Here is a 27,628-nt window from a genome sequence, read left to right on the forward strand (position 1 = left end):
CAGTTGACCGGGTGGAATCAGTGTGTATGTGGTTTTCTATGTTGAAGTCTATCTGTATGTTGATGTGATTAATGAGTGTGGAGAATGCAGGGCACGTGTGTCATAACAGCAGTTAACTAATCCCCAAATGCCGTATTGAACTGAGGGAGAGAGGCAAACTGTACACACGCTTGAATATTTTCTTAAGAGTAAAGGACAAGAGCGAGATATAGGAGAGAATATTAAACAGAGGCTCCTTTTAAGCTGGATTCGATTTGAATCACAATAGAAGGAAACCAAAAAAAGGAAAAAATAAGATCTTATAAGATGTGGTAGTTCAAAGAGGTAAAATGGATTATACTGCTTTTATGAAAGAAATTGTCTTTTCTCGTTCCTCTTTTGGATGATGCACTCTTGCAGGTGTTTTTATATTCTTATTAAAATTCAGCTCCTTGTCTTCGTTTTCTGCATCACTAATACGAGAGAGGGCATGTAGTTTTACCTACAGTTATTTTTGTGCATTAGGATATGAAGATATTGGCAGTCTGAAATCGAAATGTTCTTTCTATCACAAGGTTTTATAAAGGTCAGGAAGTTGTCATAAAGGCCAATGAATTGCAACGGCTGCTAAAACTATATAATGCCTTCTATAATGCATTACTTTTAGTGGTATTTCATGTGGGGCTCTAAAGAAAGCAACTGTTACACATGATAAGCAATTTCAGTAACACTTTAGTATAGGGTCCAATTCACACTGATAACTAGCTGCTTATTAGCATGTTTATTATTAACATATTGGCTGTTTATTAGTGCTTATAAACTACATCTAATGCATGACATCAATAATCATACCCAATTCCCTAAACTTAACAACTACCTTATAAACTATAAGTAAGCATCAAATAAGGAGTTAATTGAGGCAAAAGTTATAGTTAATGGTTAGTTAATAGTGAGAATTAGACCCTAAAATAAAGTGTGACCGCAATTTCATTCTTTTATAATTGTTATACATTTTTAATTATATAATTGCTGTTAATTTTGGTCTTATTAATGTAAAGACTAATGTAACTAACTATTATAATTAAGCAATATATTTTATCATGTATTTATTAATAATCACTATACATTTTTAAATCACTTATCACAGTGTCAATCATGTAAAACTTTAATAAATATTATAATAAAATATTATATGCAATGTGATGGATTTCAGCTTTAAATGGGGGCTCAATAGCTCAGGTTCAGATCCGATGAGAAATAAAAGATTGTAAATGCTTGAACACAGAACTTTTCTCACTATTTGTTTGCAAAAATGGTGACATCCTTGTGATTATGTCATTCATAATTTTTACGAATTGATTCCATATCGAGTGTTCTCTACCACTAAGTTCATGGCTCAGAGCCGTTTTGAAGGTTTCAGCTTTATCCATCATGCCTCTTGAACGGTCCTTACCTCCAGTCATACCTCTGCCTGTGGTCTGTGCTATGAACACGAACGAAGCAGGTATTATAAACATAAACCTGCAATGAAACAGACTCTTAAGACTCTCAGTCCTTGAGAATATAAACTGTAAACTGTACGTCCCATCAGCTTGCCCTGCTCAGACTGTGAACTTCAAATGAAGCATTGAAATTTCACTTTGGGAAAGCTGTTATGATTTGTGCATTCGTTCTATGCAGTAGTTTTATAAATAGCATTGCCTGCTCACTATTTTTTAGTCCCAGTGGTGCTTTTCCCACTAAACTGGTGCATGCTGTCATTTCACATTGCGGATCACTGCATTCATAGTTCATCCCTCTTGTTCTCTATGCAGTCTAAGACTTTTCATTATGTTTTATCACAGGTTGAATTAAGGCTGGACAGTGGTGATGTCACTGCAAAGTAAGTTCAATCATTTAAGAATTGCTAAGTTTGATGTTTGAAAAATGTACTTAGTTTAATATATTCTCTTTAATTTTCTTCAGGATGTGAAAGCTGGATTTGAAAGCTAGATGTAAAGTGGCAGGTTGATACAATAGAATCCAGAAGTCTGAGAGCACCTGTAAAAATGCTCTGTTTTGCAATTTAATGTGATTTAAAATTAATACAAATTAATAAATGACAATATCAGCATAAAAAAATCAAGTTAATAAAATAAGCATAAGTCTCACTGTCGCAGTGTTTGATCATAGTTAGTGTTGCTAATTTGCTTATTAGTGGCTTAAAAATGTATTTACTCAATGTTTTACAGTTTTATAATTTGTTTAATGCTGTAATTTAATTTAATGTGTAAACCATTCAATTAAATGACATTATGATTATTATTATTACAATTATATAATATATTTATAATATCTTGGATGACTTTATCAAAATAACTATTTTGTTATAGTATTTGTGTGTGTGTGTGTGTGTGTGTGTGTGTGTGTGTGATGAACACCTGCTGTTAACAAACATAAACACGGAGGGAAAGAGAAACACTGACTTCCAGCCTTAGATTAAATAAATGAAAATAAAATACATTAAGTCTCTCGAGATCTCAGGATAATTAAACAACTCCACAAACAGCATTAGCAGCTTCACGCATTACTAACCAGATTGACTTGATTTCTTTCAGAAGCGCTTATTGAGAGTTAACAGAGGCTTAGATGTTGATGGTTTATTGTTTTGTTTTGACACTACCATGATGGTGATCAGTGTTTTCTTTCATCGGGCTCTTAGCCTTGACTTTTCAACATTCAATTTTCTTTGGCTGTTGTAACCATGTGTTTTTGAAGCACATTTGTTGTGGCAAAACAGAGCCACAAGGGAAAAAAATAAATCTGGTATTGTTGGTTATGTTTTGTTTATGACATAATCATCATGTAACTCCGGAATCACTGATCTTATTCAGTGTTTCTTCCCTCCCGAAAATAACTGGACAATTCAGCAGCATCATTTCTTTATGACGATGCATGCTGGGAGTCGTGGATGAGTTGTGTACTGTGCTGTTACTTAACATGCATTGATTGCAGCATGAAGCTTTTGATTGTCACCATTGTTGAGCTTCAAATGCTGATTCTTGATATCTCAAATTAATATTTTGAGTACAAAGTGTTTTTAAAGGGTTAGTTCACCCAAAAATGAAAATTATGAGAGCTCTCGGACTAAATCTAAAATATCTTAAACTGTGTTCCGAAGATAAACGGAGGTCTCACAGGTTTGGAACGAGTTATTAATGACATAATTTTCATTTTTGGGTCAACTAACCCTTTAAATCCATCATATTTTCTGGCTGTCAGAACACTGACATGGTTCTCATGCTGTAGAATCACTGGAATGTCATAATCAGAAAATATAAATCAACACCCATACGATTAGAAATTGAAGGAGATCAGTGAATCAGCAGAGTAGATGATGATCATGACCACTAAAGTAGTAAACATCATCAGATTAATCATCAGATCTTAAATGCACAGTTACAGCTGTAAAAAAAAAAAAAAAAGTCAAGGGTCAGGAGCCCAACTAAAGCAATCACTGATTTCCACAATGCTAACATTAACGAAAACAATAAAACATCATCATCGAAACTCTCTGTAATTATCACTAAGAGCTACTGTAGATGTCTGACAGAAATCAAGTCAATCTGGTCAGTAATGTGTGAAGCTGCTAATGCTGTTTGTGGAATTATCCTCTTTAATGTCTTTTATTTCAGTTGATTTCATCTAAGTCTGTGGCAGAAGTTGTAGTTCTTGTGTTTCTCCTGTTTCTGTTCTTGTTGTGTCTCTTTCCTTCAGTGAATCTGCTTGTTAACAGCAGGTGTTTCTATATTAGTCCACTCATGCAGGGAATAGTGAATGAGGGTATAGGGTGTGGTCTCTGTGTGTCGTTTTTGAGTGCTGTTAATTCATGTTATATTGCAGCAAGCTACTTTCTCGAAAATGACCAATATTACCCTGAATGCATATTTTAGATTTCTGTTTAATTGGAAAGCAGTATGTTGCAAAATTTGTAATTGCATATATATAAGTACAGTATATATGAAAAATTAAGATATATTTGTTCATTTTCATGCTCATCTTCCGCAGTGAGTGAGGCAGAGGGGGCTGTGAAGGTGGAAGAGTGGCAGCAGACGTTTTATGCCTCAGACTCGGGCATTCATTCAGGAGCCACCACCTTTCGAGATGAGGACCAATCTGAGTGCAGTAAGAAGTACAGCGTCAGTGCCAGCGATGGCGAGAGCGCCACTGGTAATATGTTCTCTCCAAAGGTCTCCCTTCGCCTCTCCGGAACATTTTGATGAATTCTATGACCCGAGGGCCTATGAAATTTCACATTAGAGTCAGTGGCATTGAACCCATCCATGAGGCCTGTGTCATTTCACTGGACTTGTGCAACATTCAGAAAGCATCTTTTTTTGCATTAAAGGTGCCATCTGTAATGTTTGGCAAAAAAAATCAAGTCATACTCCACATTCCATAACAGATGGGGGCAGTATGCCTCAATAAAGTGAATTGGTCTACTCTAGAGTAACAAACGAGAAACGGCATAGTCTCTATCAACGGCTCTGGTCTCTATGCTCCGCCCCTACTTTCACAACAACACTACAGCCATAGCCGAAGCCTAACTGTGCGTTCACACCGCCGGCGTCTAGAGCGTCAAAAAACACTCTTACCGCTCTGCTCACGACGCTGCAGAAAGATTTGTGAGCGCTCAGACACTCTAACGTAGATCGAATGCTTATTTTGTATTTAAAGCGGCCGCAAAGCAAACAAGCTTGTTGATCTCGTGCAGACTAACCACAAGGAGTTATAAGTTAACCTCATTAAATATTGTTGTGGACGAAATATTAGGATCCTTTATTTAAAATGAACAATCTCAGACACCTTGGTCCACGTATCACTTTTAATTTATTTTTATATGTCCCTGTACGCAAACAGGGACACATCATAGATTAATACAAACGCTAAACAGCAATAATCAACCTGTCCTGTATTCTGCTTGGGAAATAATGTGCCAACTCTCAAGCATTCACCGTGAGACACACGCAATTGACTCTTTTCACACGCTTTCACGCCACACATCAATTTTTTCACGCACAGAAAAACCACGAAGCAAAGAGGACACGGAGACCAACATACTAGACAGAGCAGGTTAGTTATGATATGATAAAATGGGTAATGTTAAGTTATAGCTAGCTAATTATCAAATGCAGCTACGGTTAGCCATCGCTAACATTAGCACGTTTATCGAACAGCCTTCGATACATTGCTATGTTATAACTTCCCGAAAACAAATACACAAACATATAAAACAAACTTCTAGTGAAATACTAACAGCATCTAACTTACTGTTAGAAATGTTGCAAGTTCGGAGTCGAGCCTCATTTCTTTATGGTCCATCAGTTGTCTCCAGTGATTGAAAAGCAGTGCCGATGTTTACTCTGGGTCGGCTCCTTTTCTTATCGGATTTGATTTGTGATTCCGAGCGCGGTTGTTTCCCTGTAGCGGGTGGTGGTCTCTTGCCAAGGGCTTGAGACATCATTTCTCTCTCTTCCCTGAACTGAAATGTAGTGGGCTGTACTTTCCACACGATTGACATCAGGTTCAAGTACACGCCCACAAGCCGTGCGAGTTATTCGTGTATTGCAGGTTGGCTGGTGGTTATGTTGCCGAAACTGGTATTACGACACCTGTCGGGCCGGGCCTTGTAATGCTAATGCTAATTAAGGTTGATATCTCTGCAGCACTATAACTTGACTTTTTTTTTATGACATCATCGCCCTTATTTCTTCTCATTCTTTTGATGCGTGTAGGTCATGTTATGGATATTTTTACCTCAATTTTTGCATATGGCACCTTTAAAGCAGTGGTCACCACCCTTTTCTAGCCACTATCCCTGACCTTGAGCTATGAAAAACAAGATCTACCGATTAAAGAATTGATAGAAAAAGACATCCCAGATTGTACTTTCAATATGAGGCCTTTTATTTAGTGCTCAATGAGACGCAGATTCACTTTCTGACAGCAGGTCGCGCTTATGGAACAGCAGCGATACAGAATTTCCTTGGATACCGCTGTAAACAAATCAGTGTTGTGCTACATTTTTGTACTTATTTTTGTGTTATTTTCAGGAGCTACTGAGACAGTAGAAAGATCGCGATTGATGGTTTGGTGACCACTGCTTTATAGGAATAGTTAACCCCCAAATTTTTACTTGCTTTTAATTTAGCATTTAGCAATTCAGGCCATCCGATATATGGTGACAGTTTTTTTTTTTTTTTTTTTTTTTACTTTTTTTTTAGATTCAAAAAGCATTTAAAGGAGCACAGAATTAATACCCGTGGCTCCTGACAATATATTGAGGTCTTATGAAGCGAAACGATTGGTCTGTGCAAGAAACTGAACATTATTTTCAAAGTGATTACAAAAGTGATTTCAAAGTTTTCAAAGTTCAAACCATCTGAAGCAGCACAGATCTATAAGTTACTCGATCAAAACTCACATTTGGAAACCTGACAGTCACACCAACTCGAAATGAGACAAAATACTGGCGTAGATGATCTTCTGATCCTGGTTTGTGCCGACTCAAAAGTGCTCCAGTTCCTCCAGCAGTCACTGAACTGAGGAAACGTTTCCGTTTGTTCACTTTATACATGTAAAACATCCACATTTCACATCTTTATTGGGTACTTTAATAGTATAATTATTTATTACATCATTGCTTGATTATGTCAAACCCACTAGTGAATTACACCAGTTCATGTCTGAACAAACCAGTTTGCAGAAAGGAAATCCGATTTTTCCCACTGCCTGAGGCTCTGGATTACAGGTTATAATGTTGCAAATAATGTTCAGTTTTCTGCACAGACTAATCGTTTCCATATATATCGTCAGAAGCAATTGGTGTTCATTTTGTGTTCCTTGAAATGCTTTTTTTTTATTGTCAAAAGCCAATAGCCGCTGAATTACATTATATGAATCTCCAAGGACCATGGTTACAGCTAAAAAATCTTCTTTACTGTTGGATGTTACTACATGTTGGATGGTCTGAAGGTGAGTAAATTAGCAGCAAATTTTCAATTTTGGGTGAACTTTCCCTGTGCCACGGCTCAGAGAATCTTATTGCTTTATCTCTACAAGATGCATATTAAGAGGTTTTCTCATCATTATACCTGGGGTTTTCTCATTATTCTTTGTTGTCATGGTGCATGTTGTTACTTGTAAATATCTGGGAATTTTAAAATAGATTCCTCACCATGGCAGTGTATGTGCTTGTGTAGTTTGGAAGAAAGCTGGAAATTTATTGTCCGCCCAGAGCCAGTGACATTTAGAAACTCATCCAAACACTTAGTTCAGTAGGTTCACTTTTTATGATTTGAGCATTAATGCTATCACAAGAGAACCTCTGATGACCCCTAGAAGATTGCGATGCTTCCAGCCTGGATTGCACTTTAGTTGGAGAGTCACTGACGGGCTCCCGTTATTCCCACCTCTGGTTCTCTGGTGTCAGTTTGTTCTGTTATTAAATGTGACCTAACCCACACCTGTACTGCATCTCGTGGGTTATAAAATGATGATATCTGAAATCTGATTCTACATCAATTTCATATTAATTAGTGTTCCTGTAGCTCAAGTGGTAGAGCATTGTATTAGCAAGGAAGCAAGCGCAAGGTTGTGGGTTCGATTCCCCAGGAACACATGATAGGTAAAAATTGATAGCCTGAATGCACTGTAAGTCGCTTTGGATAAAAGTGTCTTCTAAATGCATAAATTTAATTTTTTTATTTAATTTAATTCACCAAGACTAAATATCTACAATGTTAGGTATAGTCAGGATAATTTATTATATTATTTGGTGGAATAAGTAATTAATATAAAGATAAAAGTCAACATCATCATAACCATTCTAATTATTTTATTATTATGTGAAGCTGAAGTGTGATACAGAAAGTCCCAAAAAGTGTAACACTGGCTCGGAAACATCACTTTCACAATAAAAATAATACTAATAATTAGTGTTTAATGTAATACTTTTAATAATAATAATAATAACAACATTATTATTATTATTATTATTATTATTATTATTATCATCATGTGAAGCTGGAGTGTGTTTCTGAGCCACATTATTACACGTTTTGGGACTTTTTGTCATATATAATATATTTTATAAATATTTTTTATGTTTATTTTTAAAGTTAATTATTTAGTAAACATTTTGTGCTACCTTAAAAAAAATCAGTAAGTTACTTACAGGGTTTATTTATTTATTTATTAAGTTTTAAGTAAAAACACCTCATAACAGTTAATTTCACCATTATTTATACAGCGCTTTATACAGTAGAGATTGTTTCAAAGCAGCTTCACAGTATTTTTTTATTTATTAAATCTTTTACAAAGAAGAAACAGCACTGCATTGAATACATTAACAAACAAACATAATAATGATAATGATAATAAATAAATAAATAAATAAATACATAATACATACATACATAAATAAATAAATAAATAAATAAATAAATAAATAAATAAATAAAAACAATAACTGACTCCTCAACAAGTAGGAAAAAACCGCACATAGTTCTTAAGAAACTTGTTGTTCTTATCTGTTATCAATGAGTTTAAGAGATTTTACAATAAGAGAAATCTCAGCAATAAAGACATCAAATCTAGGCACTTCACAGTATTAAATAGGAAAGTAAAGCAATCAGTGATGCAAACTTCATATATGAGACAAATTTGATAGACAGTTTCAGTTTGCTTCAGCTATAAAGCAGCTCTAACAAAGACAGTTGTGTTTTTCAGTTCAATTCAGTTTCAATTTAACCACAGCAGGGTTTTTTTTCACATCGAATAGTATCAGTGCCATCAAATCAATGCTATTACTGAGTAATAAGTGTTAAAATTACTGTAATGCATCACCTTGAGTGGCTAGTTGGTTTAATATGATTCTTTCTTCATCTGTATTCAGATATAGAGGCTCAGTACAGTCTAACTCGAGCCCAGAGAGTACGTGCGGCCATGTTCCCCGAGACAGTGGTGGAGGGAGAGACGGTGCTCACTGCGCAGAGCAATCCAGACCAGCCCACCAATGTGCAGAGACTGGCCGAGCCCTCGCAGCTCCTCAAAACAGCCATCGTCCATCTCATCAACTATCAGGATGACGCCGAGCTGGCCACACGGGCCGTACCAGAGCTCACCAAACTGCTGGCCGACGAGGACCAGGTACAATGACAGATGCGTACAAATTAAAAATACACGTACAATAATCACAGTAAACCTTTTTGATTAAAAACAAAAAATGATTTGTGGATAAACAGAGCAGGAACAGCGATAAAACATCACAGCTTTGCCAAAAGTTGTTGGTGTCCCACATCAGCTGATGTCTTAAATGATCTGGAGTAAAATTACAAACGTGTTGACTTAGTAGCTGTCATTCTCTGAGAATAAGACGGAGAGTGCATGTGATAATATGAGATGCATCTTTCCATTACCCTTTTCCTTCTGCAAGATGGGAAATAATATCACAAGACGAACTAGAAATGTGGAAGGAGAACGGGATATAAAGTCAGATAAAGGATTGAAATGTGCTACGACATGATATGACAAACAACTTTAGGATAGGATCTATTTTCCAGGTTCAGTTACTGGCTGCCGAAAGCATGCAACCATTTTTAGACATTGGAAACCATATTTCTTAATTTTTCTAATCATGCCATGTGAATAATTTAGCATATTAAAAGAAAAAAATCTGCATATTAAAAATTTACAGTTTCTTATTTGGAGAATACATTTAACGATTATATGTAGATAAATATATATATATATATATATATATATATATATATATATATATATATATATATATATATTGCTTTCTTGACTCATTCTAATGGCACCCATTCACTGCAGAGGATCCATTGCTGAGCAAGTGATCTAATGCAAAATATTGCAAAACTAAATTACATAATGGATGGCCTGAAGGTAACTTTATAATACATTTTAGGTAAACTATTAAATAGTCTGCATAGGTTTAGATGAATAGAATATGCTATACTGCTGTTATGTCATATCATACTTCTACATACCAGAATTGCTGCTCATAAAAGTTTTTTTGACCATTTTACCATTGCAGGTGGTGGTAAATAAGGCAGCGCTGATTGTGAACCAGCTTACTCGGAAGGAGGCATCTCGCCGTGTGCTCATGCAGTCTCCTCAGATGGTGTCGGCTGTGGTGAGGGCCATGCAGAACACCGGAGACCTGGAGACGGCACGCTGCGCTGCCAGTGTCCTGCACTGCCTCTCGCACCAGCGCGAGGGACTGTTAGCTATCTTCAAATCAGGCGGCATCCCTGCACTAGTGCGCATGCTCAGGTCAGTGTGTGTCTGAGGTGTTTGTGCACAGTGTAGTGTGTGCACTTGATCAGCATGTGGGTGTAACAGAATGTTACAGATAAACTAAAATAAAAATTAATGAAAACTAAATAGATAAAAAATCAAACAAACATAAAATACCAAAATAAATGAAAATAATGTATAATATAATAATATATAAAATAATTGTAAAAAAAAAAAAAAAAAATATATATATATATATATATATATATATATATATAATAGCAAAAAAAAATATATATATATATATATAAATATATAAATATTCTTAATAAAGCTTTTGACTAGATTTTTGCATTAAATATCTACTTTGCAATAATCGCTACCTGGCCCAAATGATGTTTTTATGTAAAATGTTAAATATTAAAACCATATTGAAGAATAAATAACACATTTTTATCTGCAGTATATCAGCCATCTCTGAAAATGCATATTCCCAGTGTTGACTTCTGTGTCTGTAATATTAGATAAACGATGACTGACAGATGCTTGCCGGTCTAATGCTTTCATGTTTTAATTAGTCCCTTGACTGTACATGGACAGACAAAGGGTTTCGGTTAAATAGTGGCAAACATTTGATGGATGCTGCATTTCCTAGACGGACTGTGCTAGATCACAACCAAACTAGCACTAACCAGCCTGTACCAGCATGGAAATTCATGCTGGTTTTAAGATGGTCAGCAGGGAAGCCATAATCCTTCCGTTGCTGGTCTGGTCAACCTGGCGTTTTCCTGAGCATCGTATTAAGCTTGGTGAGCGACTTTAGCTCTTCTCTCATTGTGGTGCACATTAATTTGTGCTCACTTTATCTCCTAACCTCTGGTGCATTTTAATGAACGCTGTGACTAAGCAATGCTAAAGCCAGAGTGTGTCCAGTTTCTGTATATGAAAGCGTCCACTATACTGCAACGAGGGCTATAGCAGAGCTGCATTTTTAGAGATATATTTGGACTCTGATGGGAAATTTGCTCTGTCAGAAAGCCCATTTGCGGCAGATGTTGAGATAATAGAGTAGAGCAGGATCTTTATGACCGTGCAACCAGGGCCGCTTCAACTTTGACACGGTATCACCATATTAAGTTACAGGGACGGTCGGCTTGCTGCAGTCTATAGTTAAATGTCTTGCTCAAGGATGATATCTTAAAGACTGCTGCATGCAAGAACTTGACAGCAGTCTAAATCTTTAAAGGTGGTGTGTGTCATTTTTCTGGTTTTCTTTTATGTTTTAGTTTAATATGCATAGACAACTACGTTAACCATTTGTAGGCTCGTTTGTAGCTCTATTGATATCATCAATAATTGTTAATAGTTTTATAGAAATTGTTATTGAAATGCATCATATTCTAATATCTATAATAATAATATATAATTTGGATATTTGTTTATTATTATTTATTTGTTTAATAAATAGTATTTTATTTATTTTATTAATAATAATCAGAATTGTGTTAATAATGTTCATCTTTATTATTTTATCATAATTTTCATTCTGTTCTATTCTATTCTATACTATTCTGTTCTATTATATTATATGTAAAATAATATAATATAATATGTTTGATATTTTATTTATTTGAATAAGAAATCATATTAATTAATTATTTATTAAATGAAATTTTATTATTTATTGTTTATAAAAATGAATAATAAGTAGTGTACATGTATTATGTATTGTTAATAATGTTAATCTTTTTTCCACGTGTTCAAGAATTTTATGTGTTGTATCATCCAACCGTTTTTGTGCAACAAAGTATGAAAGCATTACATTGTGGAACTTTTTAATATCATGCTTACTACTACACAATATAAAAATGTCTGTATACATGTAAATATGGGGATCATCCTATTTTTTTTATTTGAAAATTTTATAAATATTTCATTCTTTCTTCAGTTCCCCTATGGAGTCAGTGCTGTTCTATGCCATTACCACGTTACACAACCTGTTACTGCACCAGGAGGGAGCCAAGATGGCGGTGCGTCTGGCCGATGGACTGCAAAGGATGGTCCCTCTTCTGAAAAAGACTAACCCCAAGTTCCTGGCCATCACCACAGACTGCCTGCAGCTGCTGTCTTACGGCAATCAGGAGAGCAAGGTATCGTATCATCACTGAGAATGCATTGCCTTAGAGACTGATTGCACTTAAAGTATATTTGTGGCCTTAATCTGTGTGTTTTTTCTCTCTTCACAGTTGATCATCCTGGCAAATGCTGGGCCAGAAAGTTTGGTGTTCATTATGAGAAACTACAACTATGAGAAGCTCCTATGGACCACCAGCAGAGTCCTGAAGGTGCTTTCTGTCTGTCCAAGCAACAAGCCGGCTATTGTTGATGCTGGTGAGTAAATGTGTGTGTTATGTTATTCATTTAACACTCTTTTCCCCTTTGTTTCACTTTTATGTATTTTTGATTTCAAGACCCTGGAGGAAAATTCTTTTCTCTTTTCTTTCATTCTCAAGGTCTGTTCTGATGGGCGTTTTTGTATAATTTCCCTGTAATATCACAAGCTCCATCTCTTTTTTTTCTGCTTCAGATTTTGTCTGAGGGTGTTGTGGGCTTTTTTGCATATTTTCTGGATGAATTTGCATGATTTTTATAGTCATTAGTGATTATTACATTATGAATTATTTCTAAGATTACTGCAGATGATAACCATTTGTTTGTTGTGTAACAATTTGTCTCTGTTACATATGGTAACCCTCATTCGTTGATGGAGGGAACGGAGACGCCATGTCGGTTACCGACGCAAAATGGGATATCGCTTAGATAGACCAATCTACTTCGAGTGTAAACTAAACGAGGCAATGTACATTGGCATGCAATTATTGCATCCAGCTGCCGCTGATCACAGCGTGAGTATAAGAAGGCAGCAGGTGCAATGCATACCAGGTTTTCGCTGAGGAGCCAAGCCGGAGACCCAGCAGCTCAGCGGCGATACAGCAACCATGGCGACGGGATGTGGTGTCTCCGTTCCCTCCTTCAGGAAACGAGGGTTACCATACGTAACTGAGACGTTCCCTTTCAGTCTGTCACTCTCGACACCACGTCGATGACCAACGCAAAATGGGATCCCTACCAAAGCGCCATGGGTGTTGCCCCTTCCAGTGCCCTGTGCGAGCTGCCTGCGCCCCTATAAGGTGTAGGCCGGGGCTCGGAACAAGTAATTCCACTCACCATTGTCAAAGCACTACCTCACTGGGTGAGATTGGTTAACACTGGGAAAACGTACCCATTCCGCTTGGAACAGGGATGCTGCGAAAGCCCCATCCTTCCCGAAGGAGGTCTCGGGAGCAAATACACATATAGCATCCATTTAGGTGTATATGGAGAAATTTGAGGTGATTAAACCCTCTTGGGAAGGCAGAATTCTGCCGGGGAAACATGGGTCTAAGGCTATACCGTAGACTATACACAAACACGTACCGCTTAGGTCTCAATATGGAACCCAGCCTTCCATGGTTCTCACAGATTCATCATGATGGCCTGGCGCAAGACATTCCGCCGCGTCCAGCTGTCTAGGGTGATGGAGGATCTCAACAGTGTCTACAGTATGGTCAATCTGGAGCAGTTTGAGCAAGCCGACACTAACCAGAGCCTCTCAGTGCGACTATCCGTTTGAGGTGAGAACACAGGAGGATACCGGCTCTACACGGAGGGTATAGAACCTAGCGAATGTGTTAGGGGTAACCGAGCCCGCAGCTCTACAGATATCTGTTAGCGAGGCGCCACGAGCCAACGCCCAGGAGGATGAAACACTTCTAGTTGAGTGAGCTCGCAACCTGAATGGGCAGGGCACACCCTGAGTCTGATAAGCCAGGGTTATGGCATACACAATCCAGTGGGCCATCCTCTGCTTAGAGACCGCCCTCCCCTTTTGCCATCCTCCGTAACAGAGAAAGAGCTGGTCTGAGGTCCTGAAGCTTTGCGTCCGGTCTATGTAGCATCTCAATGCTTGGACCGGACACACCAAAGCCAGAGCTGGGTCTGCCTCCTCCAGGGGCAGCGCTTGCAGGTTCACCACTTGGTCTTTGAAGGGTGTAGTGGGAACCTTGGGCACATAGCCAGGCCGGGGCCTCAGGATTACCTGGGAGTCAGCCGCAGGTCCCCTACCCTCTTGATGGAGGCCAGTGAAAGCAGGAGCAGAGTTTTTAATGAAAGAAACTTTAGCTCAACTGACTGCAAAGGCTTGAATGGGCCCTCCTGTAATGATTTAAGCACTAGAGTCAGGTCCCAAGAGGGTATAGAGGGGGGTCGGGAAGGATTTAACCTCCTGGCCCCTCTAAGGCACCTGACGATGAGGTCATGCTTACCCAAAGGCTTACCCAGAACCTTCCAACTCCAAAGGAGGAGGTTGTGGGTGAGTTGTGACATATGACGGGAGCACAGACCACCTTGTCTGTTGATGTATGCAACATTTGCTGTGTTGTCCGTTTGGACCAGCATATGCTTGCCTCGTAAGAGACCTTAGAGACAGTTCAAGGCAAGGTGTACTGCTACCAACATTAGGCAACTGATGTGCCACTGCAGCTGCGGGCCTGCCCAAACCCCTGAGACTGCATGCCCGTTGTACATGGCCCCCCAGTTGGTGGTGGAGGCATCCGTGTAAACCACAGCATTCCTGGATATCTGCTCTAGGGGCACCCCTGCCTGGAGAATCAATCAATCAATCAATCACCTTTATTTATATAGTGCTTTAAACAAAATACATTGCGTCAAAGCACTGAACAACATTCATTTGGAAAACAGTGTCTCAATAATGCAAAATGATAGTTAAAGGCAGTTCATCATTGAATTCAGTTATGTCATCTCTGTTCAGTTTAAATAGTGTCTGTGCATTTATTTGCAATCAAGTCAATGATATCGCTGTAGATGAAGTGACCCCAACTAAGCAAGCCAGAGGCGACAGAAATGCAAGATCTGACCACGGGGTGAGGGTTTGGCGACAGGCCGGTGTAACTTGGACCCGGTGAGTGCCGCACTTTCATGCCCAACTCGGGACTCGGCCATAAAGCCAGTCCTGGAGTGGTCTCATATGTAACAGGCCGAGTGGTGTAACTGACCGGCAGTGCCTATGCGGCTTGCGGATAAGCTGCTTCTGCCTTGTGGAAAATGCTCTTTTAATGCTGAGGCGCACAGGTGAGATGGCCGCTTGCAACACGACAAGGGGAAGTGCAGCCTGAAGTGTGCAACACACTCGACACTGGAACGACCGCCGCTGAAACGCTGTCTCGCCAACACAGGAAGCTTCTCAGAGTGTGCTGATCTTGCAGTTCACCGTAGACACAGTTGAGGTAAGCAGGTGCTCAGCTTTGAAGCGAAAAGCTGGTATGCATTGCACCTGCAGCTGCCTTATACTCATGCTGTGATCAGCGGCAGCTGGATGCTATAATTGCATGCCAATGTGCATTGGCTCGTTTAGTTTACACTCGAAGTAGATTGGTCTTGTGACGAGTGGGGCGGGGCCGAGAGCTGTGGGAACGGGGAGAGGTCGGTAAAGTGATTTGGAAATGAGCAACACCTGCTCGACCCACTGGTCTCGAGTCCCACGGAGGAGATGGAAAGATATAAAACAGGAGCGATGACAGTGAAGGAGGAGAGAAAATGCGAAGCGATATCCCATTTTGTGTCGGTCACCGACATGGCGTATATAAATTATTATTATTTATTAAAAACATTATACATTTATTTTTTGTCACTTTTTATCAATTGTATGTCTCCTTGTTAAATAAAATGATTAATTAAAAAAAGCCAAACCCAACAGTTTTGAAAAAACAAACAAAACAAAAAAAAAAACTGAAATTTGACTGCAAATCAATGGATGATTCAGCTTTCTGAGCTCCTTTGCACAGCATGACCAGGAATCAGTTTTTATGACCGTCAAAGACAGTGGAGGGTGCCAAAAAAATCTAAGGAGAAAAAGGAAATGTGATCAGGAAACGTTACAAGCTAAACTTGAGTCTGTATCCTCCACATTGGCACTATGAATCAACATAACAGTAGCATATCATTGTATGATGGTCATTGTATAGGTTTTACCATATTAACTCTGACCTTTTAGCGAATTAATACTTAGAAATAAAATGTCGAAGCATTCCAGAGCTGATCTCATAAAAGTCTTCACAGTTATGGCATGACTATGTCCTCCTCTCATATGACGTTTTGACACTCGCTTGGATTGGGTAGTTACAACAGTGAATGAGAGACAGTTTTCAAGGATGTCTCCTAATCTCCTTCCCTCTTTTTATCTTCCTAAGCCATGTGGCTTTTAGTTTATCTTTGCAGAGTCTGAAAGACATTTCTCTCTCCTTGGCAGATAATGCTTAATCCATGGAGTAATACAGCCACTTTCTTTTTAGAGCAGGTTGTGTAGCTGGATAATTTTGTCCTTTCTTCCTTTTTTTTGTGTGGCTAAGTCCGATAAATATGGACTCTAAGCCTTTTTCTCTCCGTTTGGCAGGAGGTATGCAGGCTCTGGGCCAACATCTCACAGGTTCGAGTCAGCGCCTGACACAGAACTGCCTGTGGACCCTGAGGAATCTCTCTGACGCTGCAACCAAGCAGGTAAAATGAGCTGTTCCTCTCTGTAGACCATGTGCTTTTACAATGGTGTAATGTACTTAAAGGAGTAGCTCATCCAAAATAGAACAGTAAAGATATTTTTTTACTGAAACTCTGGTCCTTGGTGATTCATAAAATGCAGCTGCCTGTCTTTGGAAATAAAAAAAGCAAATCAAGGACCACTGAATAGCCTACCTGTGGCTCCTGACGATACACTGAGGTCTTATGAAGAGAAATGATCAGTCTGTGCAAGAACTGAACATTATTTACAACATTATTACCTTTAATCCAGAGCCTCAGTCAAACGGAGTGATGTCCGGTTCACAAACAAATCATTCTTTTGAAATGGTTATTTTTGGTGACTGAACCGAAACTTTCAATTCAGGCAGCACAGATCTACAAGTTACTCAGTCAAAACTCACTACAGATGCCTGTCATTCACTCTGACTTGAAATGAGCCAAAACACCGGTGTATATGATCCAATGATGAAAGAAGTCATTTAGTGCTCCATTTCCTTCAGCAGTCACTGAACTGAGGAAACTGAAGACTGATGAGCCGCTGAATGAAAGGGCAAAAGGAAAGTTTTCAAGTTTTAAATTTTTTTGTGTAAAAAGGTGAGTTGCTGAAGATTAATTGATTCACTTTATTGAATTACTGAAACTGCAACCTGAGACAAACAAAGCATCATGGAGCATTACCGGTTGAAGTGACTAATGCCTTAGTTTTATTGCAAAAGGCTATTTTGAAAGTGAAGTAGCTTCTAATATTTTGTTTACCTCGTCAGCAGCTTGTTCAGTGTTGGTTGTTTGGTAACAGACCTAAGAGTGGATTGTTGAACTTGATAATGCAGTTTAAGATTTTCTAACTAGAGTTGAGATACCATTTTTTAAGATAGGTTTAAGAATCCCAAATCAAGTTAAGGGGGGGGGGGTGAAATGCTCGTTTTCACTCAATATCCTGTTAATCTTGAGTACCTATAGAGTAGTACTGCATCCTTCATAACTCCAAAAAGTCTTTAGTTTAATTATATTCATAAGAGAAAGATAGTCTGTACCGATTTTTCCCAGAAAAACATGACCGGCTGGAGGCGTGACGTGTGGGCGGAGCTAAAGAATCACGAGCGCCAGTAGGCTTTTGCGTTGAGAGCGTCTGGAAGCTGTGACATTACCGTGAGGAAAAACACATCCAAAACAAACCATGGCTAACAGTCAGATTCAACGTATATTTATGATCCAGAATCAGATCCAGAGGCTGAAATCTAACAAGAGCAGCATCAGCAACGACGTCTCTATGTGGTATGTACTGAAACTGTATATTTTTGCTTAGCGGTTTTGGAAAATGACTAAGTTCCACTTTATGTCGTCTTTTTTTTTTTTTGTTTTTTTTTTTAAGCTGTACATGTGGAAAATGCAGTTTGATGACAACATCGCATGTTGTTTACTTGATGTGCTTACGCGCCGACAGCTAAGTTAAAAACACAGATATTAGAAGCAGTTTTACTCACCGCATGCGGTTCCAACACACGATCGTGACCCTTTTTCGTTGGGACTGCATTATCCTTAAAGGTCCCCTTCTTCGTGATTCCATGTTTTAAACTTTAGTTAGTGTGTAATGTTGTTGTTAGAGTATAAATAATATCTGTAAAATTCTAAAGCTCAAAGTTCAATGCCAAGCGAGATATTTGATTTAACAGAATTCGCCTACAAAAAACGACCCGTTTGGACTACATCCCTCTAGTTCCTGCAGTAATAACGTCACTAAAACAGTTTTTTTGACTAACCACCACCCACATGAATTCATAAACAGGGGGCGTGGCCTTGTTGCACTCCGACGGAGAAGAAGGAAGAGCTGTTTGTTTTTGTCGCCATGCCGTTGAAACGCTGTTTTTTTCATCTCTGAGTCCAATCACCTTTGTTTGGGCTTCCCAGGAACGCTGTACTTTGAGATTAATGGTTACAATTGATGTTTAACTCGGTTCCCGAGTTAAATATGCACATGTAAAACTATGTGCAGCTCATTTTGCTGAGGACAGCTTGCTGAGGACAACTTTCTTAATCTCAATCAGTTTAATGCCGGATTTGCACAAAGATTATTCTTGAAAGATGGAGCAGTTCCCTCTTTGTCTGGACCACAACTGGTAAGTGTATTTTATTATTTAAGTTGGTGCGTTTAACAGTTTCTGTAACTTATTACACAAAGGGCAACGCTGTTTAGCTTTGTTAACTAGATGTTAGGGCTGTGCAAAAAAACAAATGCGGTTTTCATGCGCATCTCGTCAGTAAAAACGCTCCTGTGACTATAAATACATCTCCAGCACGTGCGTTCTAGCCCAATCACGTTACCAGGAGGGCAGCCTGCTCTCAGCTGCTGTCGAATCACAGCACAGGAACCGCTGGCCCAATCAGAACTCGTTACGTATTTCTGAAGGAGAGGCTTCATAGAACAAGGAAGTCATCAGCCCGTTTTTGTGACAGTGAAAACAGCAGTATACAGATAGGTGAATTGTGTGAAAAATACTGTGTTTTTTTACACGCGAAACATGAACACATATTATATTGCACATTGTAAACACAATCAAAGCTTCAAAAAAGCGCGTAAAATGGGACCTTTAAGAAATAAACGATTTGCAAATCCGGCGTCAAACTGGGCATTGTTTGTAAAACAAGCATCTTCGAAATGCAGGGAACAAACACAAACACTTGTACAACTCCGTTGATGCTCCGTAAAAATAAACTCCATCCACTGGTCCCTTAATGCTGGTGTTTTTTTTGGTAATCTGTGCAGGGTTGTCTTGCCCTGGCAACCAAAAACACACTTCTTTTGTGACAATTCGGTCTCTCGCTCTGATCAGTGAATGTCTGTGCTCTGCTATACGGGAGCGCGCGCTCTTCCGGGAGAAGTGCCCTTAGGACCCATATAAGGAAATTCCGCTCCATTTAACGTCACACAGAGCCATACTCGAAAAAAACTTTCAGGTACTTGTGACAAACCAGTTTTTGGAACAAAATACTCCTTCAAACGTACAACTTAATTTTTGAAACTTTGTCCATGTTTAGCATGGGAATCCAACTCTTTAACAGTGTAAAAAACTCAGTATGCATGAAATAGCATTTCACCTTCCCCCCCCCACACACTTTAAGATTTGCTTCTGTAATACGAATTTATGAAAAATCTTAATTTAACATTGTATCTTAAGTTAAGACCTGAGATAAGAAACTTTCTGTAATACACCCATAAGGAGGAAAGTCACCTACATCTTGGATGGCCTTGGAGTGGGTAAATTAACAGCAAGTTCTCATCTTTGTGTGAACTATTACTTCAACATCCTAGCATCCACCTAGAAAAGCCTAGCAAACACCTTAAACACCCAGAACATCCCATTTACTGCCTAGCAACTGCCTAGAACATCCTAGCAACCACCCTAAAGTTGTTGTTTGAAAGGAAAAGATGTTTTTGTGTTTTGCCTTGTTATTGTTTTCTGAATAAAGAAAAATGATCCAGATTATTAGTCAGTCATGAATTGATACTGAATGTGAAATGGCTTTACGTTTAGTCATTTAGCTGACACTTTTATCCAAAGCGACTTACAATTGCTAAATCTGTCAGAGGTCGCACGCCTTTGGAGCAACTAGGGGTTAAGTGTCTTGCTCAGGAACACATTGGTGTCTCACAGTGGATTCGAACCCGGGTCTCTCACACCAAAGGCATGTGTCTTATCCACTGCGCCAACACCACCCCTTTATAAAGCGGATAACTGCACATGTTATGAAAACCACGCATTATGAAAACCACCAGTTGCGAATGACAATCACATGAAATGTATTGTGCAGCTTTGTTGATCACAAAGTACAAAGTAGATGAGGAAAACTAGGATGCCGGGTGTATTCAGAGCGCCGCCATGTTTATAGTGCGTAGAATGGTGCGCTGCGATTGATTGAGGGGATATATTGCATTCTGCAGTACAGGGGGACTGGTGTTTGTTACAGTTTGGGAAAAAAAGGGAGAAAACGTGACCTAATAACTCTGCGAATATCGCATTTTTCGGAAATTAAAAAATTGACTTTTTAGTACTGACCAGATACAATACTGATTATGATGAAAACATATTTTTTTTTAATGGTGTTTATTGTGTTTTGGAACCAAACGCTTCATATGTACACACACACACATACTAAAATAACACTGATAAGCTTAGGAGACTTTTTTTCTAAACATTACAAAAATCTTATAGACCCTGAACTTTTGAACAGCAGTGTAAAGTGAAATGTATTGCATTAACTTATATTATTGTTTCATCTCCACACAGGAAGGCCTGGACGGTCTCCTGCAGATCTTAGTGAGTCAGCTGGGTTCAGATGACGTGAACATGCTGACCTGTGCTACTGGCATCTTGTCAAACCTCACCTGCAACAACGCACGCAACAAGGCCCTGGTCACTCAGAGCGGTGGGGTGGAGGCCCTCATTCACGCCGTGCTCCGGGCTGGAGAGAAGGAGGACGTGGCCGAGCCGGCCGTCTGCGCCCTGCGTCACCTCACGAGCCGCCACATCGATGCAGAGCTGGCCCAGAATGCAGTGCGTCTGCACTATGGCATCCCAGCCATCACCAAGCTCTTAGGCCAGCCGCACTATTGGCCTGTGGTAAAGGTCTGTAAGTGTTATTTTGTGTGTGTGTATGTGGGTGTGTCTGAATTGCTGCCAGTTTGAAAGTCCTCTCCGCCGTTTAAATTTAAAGGTCAGATTTGAATCGTCTGGGGGCAGTTCTTGCATGCCTTTGATGTCGATGAGTGCTGAGGCTTGCCTCTCGCGTTAAGCTTATTTGCTGCCGGATCTTAGTCATTGAGAAGCACTCCTACACTACTCTGGGGCTTAGGTGTAATTTTGAGGACACTAGCTGGAACAATAAAAGAGCCCTCAAGTATCATATGCAAGGAACCGCTGCCATACACAGACTGAGAGCTGGAAATCATTGTATCAGAATGCCTGAAATAATTTTGTGTTATATAGAAGAAAAATTGTATGGAATTGCTTGATGGTGAGGAAATTAGGACAGTCTCACTGATAGTGTTTTGGAAGCAATAAGGCATCAGGAGTCACTGATTTTCATGGAACGTTGAGCAACGGAGACCCTTTGTGATGCAATAAAGTTTGTTAGAACTTAACTTGTAAATTGTAAATGTGTAAATTATTATGGCTCTACCAATGATGCGAATTTGGTGCGGGACTCTTTGTGTTGGGGGAGTGGCAGATGGGGAGTGTGCATGATCAGGCAACTTAAATATATATATATGTATATGTATATATATATATGTATATATATATATGTATATATATATATATATATATATATATATATGTATATATATATATATGTATATATATATATATATATATATATATATGTATATATATATATATATATATATATATATATATATATATATATATATATAGACACACACACACATAGATACATGCAGTGTTTACAATTTTATTAATATTTTAAAGTAGCTTTTATTTTTGTACTTTCAGATTTCATTTTAATTTTTGTAAAATGTTTAGTAATGTGCTTTTGTCATCTTTATTAGTTTTCTGGTGGTGGTGTTTTAAATATAATTATTTTAAGTTTTAATTATTTTAAAGTAGGTTTAAATTCTTTAATTTCAGTTATAGTTTTTCATCTAATAATTTATTTTTATATTATTATTCCAATTAACAAAAATGTTTTAGTTAAAGATAATAACCCTGGTTTGGTGTTGCAAAAGGTCCAGAAATAACCAGTTTTGAGCTTCATGTTTTGTTTTTTAGGAAATTAATACTTTTATTTAGCAAGGATGTGTTAAATAAATCAAGAGTGACAGTAAAGACATTAATAATGTTCCAAAAGACTTTTTATTTTGAATAAAAGCTGTTCTTTTGAACTTTCTATTCATCAAAGAATCCAGAAATCAAAGTGTCCACCAAAATATTAAACAGTACAACTGCTTTCAACATATTATGAAATGTTTCTTGAACAGCAAATCAACATATAAGAATGATTTCTGAAGGATCATGTGACATTGAAGACATTTAAATTATGCTGAAAATTCAGCTTTTCCATCCCAGGAATACATTACATATTAAAATATATTCAAATAGAGAACACTTATTTTAAATTGTAATAATATTTCACAATTTTACTGTTTTTACTATACATTTGATAAAAAAAATGTTTGCCTTGGTGAGCATAAGAGATTTGTTTCAATAACATAAAACAATTTTACCAACCCCAAACTTTTAAATCATAGTGATTACATTCCAAACATTTGCCCTTAATATTTGTATATAAAAATGAAACATTGCAGATGGTCAGTTTTCCTCTGCACTTCTAAAATAACCATCAGATGCAGTAACCAACCAGTTGTTTTATCTTGCCTCCATGCCAGTCAAAGCCCTTGAATCTTGGGGAAATCAGGAAGGTCGTGCTGGATGTAATTGGCTGTCCTCAGCTCTCTGATTTGTGGTGGGCCGGACTCTGATTGTCTGTCTGTGGGCACGGGCTCCCGGCATGCATGATCTCCCACTTAATCGTATCAGACCGCTGGAGCAGAAACCTGTGTGTGTGTGCGTGTGTGTGCTGTGATCTGTTCAGCATGTGTGTATTGATCCAGAAGAACAAGAATACCAGGTTTTCATTTTCACTCACAGTCTGCATGCGGAGATTCCTGATTGAATAGGAAATCTTGAAAATATAAGCATTTGCATTGATTGTGTACTCCGGTGTTTTGTGTGTTGCTCTCCACTGTTTCATTCAGTGATTAGTTTGTGTCGATGTTGAGCTGACCAATATAATAGTGCTTTTAGACTATATCGACATCATCACACTGCCGAGTTTTTACGTTTTCACTATCATTGCCGTTGTTTAAATGTAGTCAGGTATTACTTTATTGCTTGAGTGGAAGTGTCCAATAAAAGGTATATTAACAATGTAAAAATCTAAAAATCAAATTGCTTTTATTAGGCTACAGATACAAGTTCATCTCATATGCATGTACATAATTTGACACATTTTTCAAAACTACTATTAAACTTTTTTTTTTTTTTACAGTAAAACATTTTAAATGTGGTACATACTTTGTGAAGCTTTAAATAATGCAGTAAACTACAAGACACAGATTTTACTAAGAATTAAAAAAAAAAATTCTAGTGCTGTCAATCGATTTTTTTTTTTTTTTTTTTTTTTTTTACAAATCAATTAATTGCGATTAATCCCACCTAACAAGTTATTTAATATATTTTTTATATTGGAATATTTTCACGTTTAATCTTCAAATTAATGAAGAAAAAACATGAAGACAGTATATTTTTTATATTTGTTTGATGGCATCTTTTTATGACTGAAAGCAAGTATCACTGTTACCAATTATACTGCTGTCTCTATGATTTTTTTTCCCCTAACATTTAACCATTGACTTTAGCCATTCAACATTACAGTATAATTGCTATCAATTTTAACATCTATTAGACTTTTAAAAATAACTTCTAATTTAAGTGAACCTAAAACAATCTTTACATAAACCCAGTATAATAAATGTCATATTTAGCTACCCGTTCCCTTCAGCAAGCTGAAAATTAATCATACAGAAATGTATAAAGTTATCAATCACTAAATTCTAAATGAAATATAGACAAATCAATAAAGCTGCAACTGTGATTGATTTCCTATTTTTTCTTGTGTTCTTTGATGAACAGACATCATTGCAGCTGGTTATTTGGTTATTTTTGGCTGCTATTACTTTAAGAGCTGCCGCTGCTGAACAAGACGCAGATCTGACATGCATCATATTTTCTCACAGCCCTTTAACTTTTCTGACCTACTTCAGCTCTTAAAGTCTCTACTAATGAGCTGACGAGTTGAATCAGGGTATTGTAACAGTATGGCCCAATTTTATGCATTTTATCACTGATCTGGACATGGTTCATTTAAAGCCAAACTATTTATTTTATAATGGCTCCTATATGGAAACCAGAAAACTGTTCAACGGTTTTACAAATGAGATTCATGAAAACCTTATGTACTACAGTTGGACCGTCCCAGTTTGGCTGATGGCTTGGGTTGCACCCAGGCGGGTTGGAAAAGACAGATCACTAATGCAACACACATGAGAGCCCAGTGTGTGGAATGCATTGCATCATGTTTATTTGCAGCATTTTCAACACTTGACATGGCTTTTCGTCCCACCCTGCAGAGATCTGCTCTATCAGTCAGTGTTCTCTAATCAGCAGAGGAACATTGTTGACTAATAATGTGTTATGAAGGAGGCTGGAATTAAGCGTTTACCCAAGGCTCTTTGTGCACAAATGGTTGGGCAGAAGTAAAATGACAGACACTTCACATAAATGCATGACATTTATTTGAACTATATCGTGGAGTGATATACAGGTGATTTCACCAGCAAAGACTCACATGTGCATTGATGCCTCCAGAAACATTTGAGATTGCATTCAATCTTACACCCCCTAAATTTTATAATCAGCTCAGATTTTTAATATAAAAAAAAAACATTATTGCTGCATGTAACATTGCTCGGTTGCAATCAAGTTGATGTCAGTGCCTGGGCTTCAGTCAACAGGCATCACTTTGGGATTTACAAGAGTGAGTCACTTGTTAAAGACGATGAAAGCTTTGAGGAATGGACTTACAATGGAGCTGCACTGTGATGAATTTACAACAACTGAGTTAAGGCTCAGATTATGTCTTTTTGAAAAGGTACAGCGGTACAAAAGTGGGGCACGGTTTATTGAGTTGAAGAGAATTTAGCCGTCACAAAGAAAAATCCCAAAGAATATCTTTTTTAAATTATTTTTTCATAGGCTGCAATAATTCATAGTGCAGGAAGTGTTTGGAGCTCAATGGGCTCAGCTTCGGCGAAATACAGAGACGATCTAAAGCACGCATCTCAATATAGAATATAATAAATGTTATAAAAATATAGAAATAAAATATAGAAATAATAAAATATATTTTTCATTAAATTCTTCCAAATTATCTGAACTATTCTATTTTAATGTATTTATTTACTTACTTACTCTGTTTTAGGTATTTTAAGAAAAATGATCAGCTAATGTGATATTTATATGAAATTCAGTATATAAACTTTCAGCTCATTTCAATATAATCTCAAATTTCACATTAAATTCTTCCATGCTATTTATTTCTATTCATTTTTTATTTTTCAGAGTTTTTTATTTATTGAAATGAAATTCAAATGAATATTTAGAGTAATTTTATTTACTTTGGAAACCATTGCATTAATCCATTTGTGAGCATAAGAAAGCAATAAGAAAATTCAAACAAACAGATGAAAATGCTCTAAACACTCTTAATTATATGCATTTTTCGCACTATAGGCCACAGTGGGTTTGATTCGTAACTTGGCCCTGTGTCCGGCCAATCAGGCGCCTCTAAGAGAATCTGGCACAATCCCTCGACTGATCAACCTGCTATTGAAAGCTCATCAGGAAACTCAAAGACATGGCTCAGCGGCCCAGCAGACCTATCAGGTGCGTTTGGAGCTTTTTATACCGGTGCATGGATTTGTCGTATATGCTCTTTATTCACCCTCACATATAGGCCGAAACCCTCAAAGGGAGGACAAAATACAGTCAAGTTAGCATCAAGGTCCCAGTCCCAGTATATGGCATGGACCAGATCCCTTTAGCATTAGAGTTAATGTTTTCTTCTCACTTTTTTTATTTCCACAGGATGGCGTGCGAATGGAGGAGATCGTGGAAGGCTGTACAGGGGCTTTGCATATACTGGCCAGAGATCCCATCAACCGAGGGGAGATCGCCAGCTTGCAGACCATTCCTCTGTTTGTGCAAGTACTGAACCAACTTATGGCATTTTTGGCAGTGAAAGCGGTTCACCTGTGTGTGTTGTGATGTGTGGGTGTTGCGGGCGATGGCTGCTGTCTGTATGTGTGTGTGTTTGTCAGGGTTTATATATTATGATACCAGTATCAACAAAGCTACATTTAAAGCTTTCTTTTAAAATAGAGTCAAGCTACTCTTTTAAGAAAGAAGTTAGATAAGCTACAAGCAAAAATAAATAAATAAAATAAAATAAACAATATACCATAAGGGATATATTTTTTAAATACATAACTATCAGATGATATCTTTTATATTTAGATACACATTTTTCTGCCACAACAACAAGCAATTTGAGTAGAGTCATCGTATTAAATTTGAAGACATACATACTAAATAATAATGCCAAATGTATATAATTTATATAGAATAAAACATAGTGATACATGATAGCATTTAACAAAATATTTCACTTAATTTTTTTTACAATTTTTTACAAACGGACTTATGTGCAGTGTTATAGCATTTATTTATTTTGAAAACATTTTTGTATATTCTTTTATTTACTATACATTTAGTATTTATTATAGTATAGTATACTATACTATATATTTTCATCTAATTTGTGATCTAATATTTATATTATACTGTATTATATTATATGTTGTTTTATTTCGGCTTTATTTCAACTAACGAATAAGATTATTAATAGTTTTAGCTTTAACAACACTGCCTTGTGCAGGAACTCAGTGTTGTTCTGAGTTGATTCATATAGATGAATCTGCTAAATGAACCAATTCACTAAAATCATATTTCCTCAAACTGACAGAGTGTTAAAAATTATGTTTGTAATTATCTGTGCAAAATAAAATATGACATTAAAA

At 37.5% G+C, this 27,628-nt stretch overlaps 1 protein-coding gene across 1 annotated transcript in view; it reads left to right on the forward strand.

Annotated features, from left to right (window-relative positions):
• LOC113062647 (junction plakoglobin-like) overlaps window positions 1-27,628 on the forward strand; it is a 68,345-nt gene that overhangs the window by 35,947 nt on the left and 4,770 nt on the right. The window contains exons 2-11 of the mRNA XM_026232645.1: window positions 1,824-1,861; window positions 4,027-4,188; window positions 8,915-9,168; window positions 10,079-10,317; window positions 12,230-12,431; window positions 12,528-12,672; window positions 16,793-16,896; window positions 21,201-21,539; window positions 26,283-26,435; window positions 26,637-26,756. Coding sequence (XP_026088430.1) covers window positions 1,849-1,861; window positions 4,027-4,188; window positions 8,915-9,168; window positions 10,079-10,317; window positions 12,230-12,431; window positions 12,528-12,672; window positions 16,793-16,896; window positions 21,201-21,539; window positions 26,283-26,435; window positions 26,637-26,756 — 1,731 coding nt within the window. The 5' untranslated portion in view covers window positions 1,824-1,848. The remainder of the gene's footprint in view (window positions 1-1,823; window positions 1,862-4,026; window positions 4,189-8,914; window positions 9,169-10,078; window positions 10,318-12,229; window positions 12,432-12,527; window positions 12,673-16,792; window positions 16,897-21,200; window positions 21,540-26,282; window positions 26,436-26,636; window positions 26,757-27,628) is intronic.

Source organism: Carassius auratus, chromosome 44, assembly GCF_003368295.1.
Source record: "Carassius auratus strain Wakin chromosome 44, ASM336829v1, whole genome shotgun sequence".
Lineage (NCBI taxonomy): Eukaryota > Metazoa > Chordata > Actinopteri > Cypriniformes > Cyprinidae > Carassius > Carassius auratus.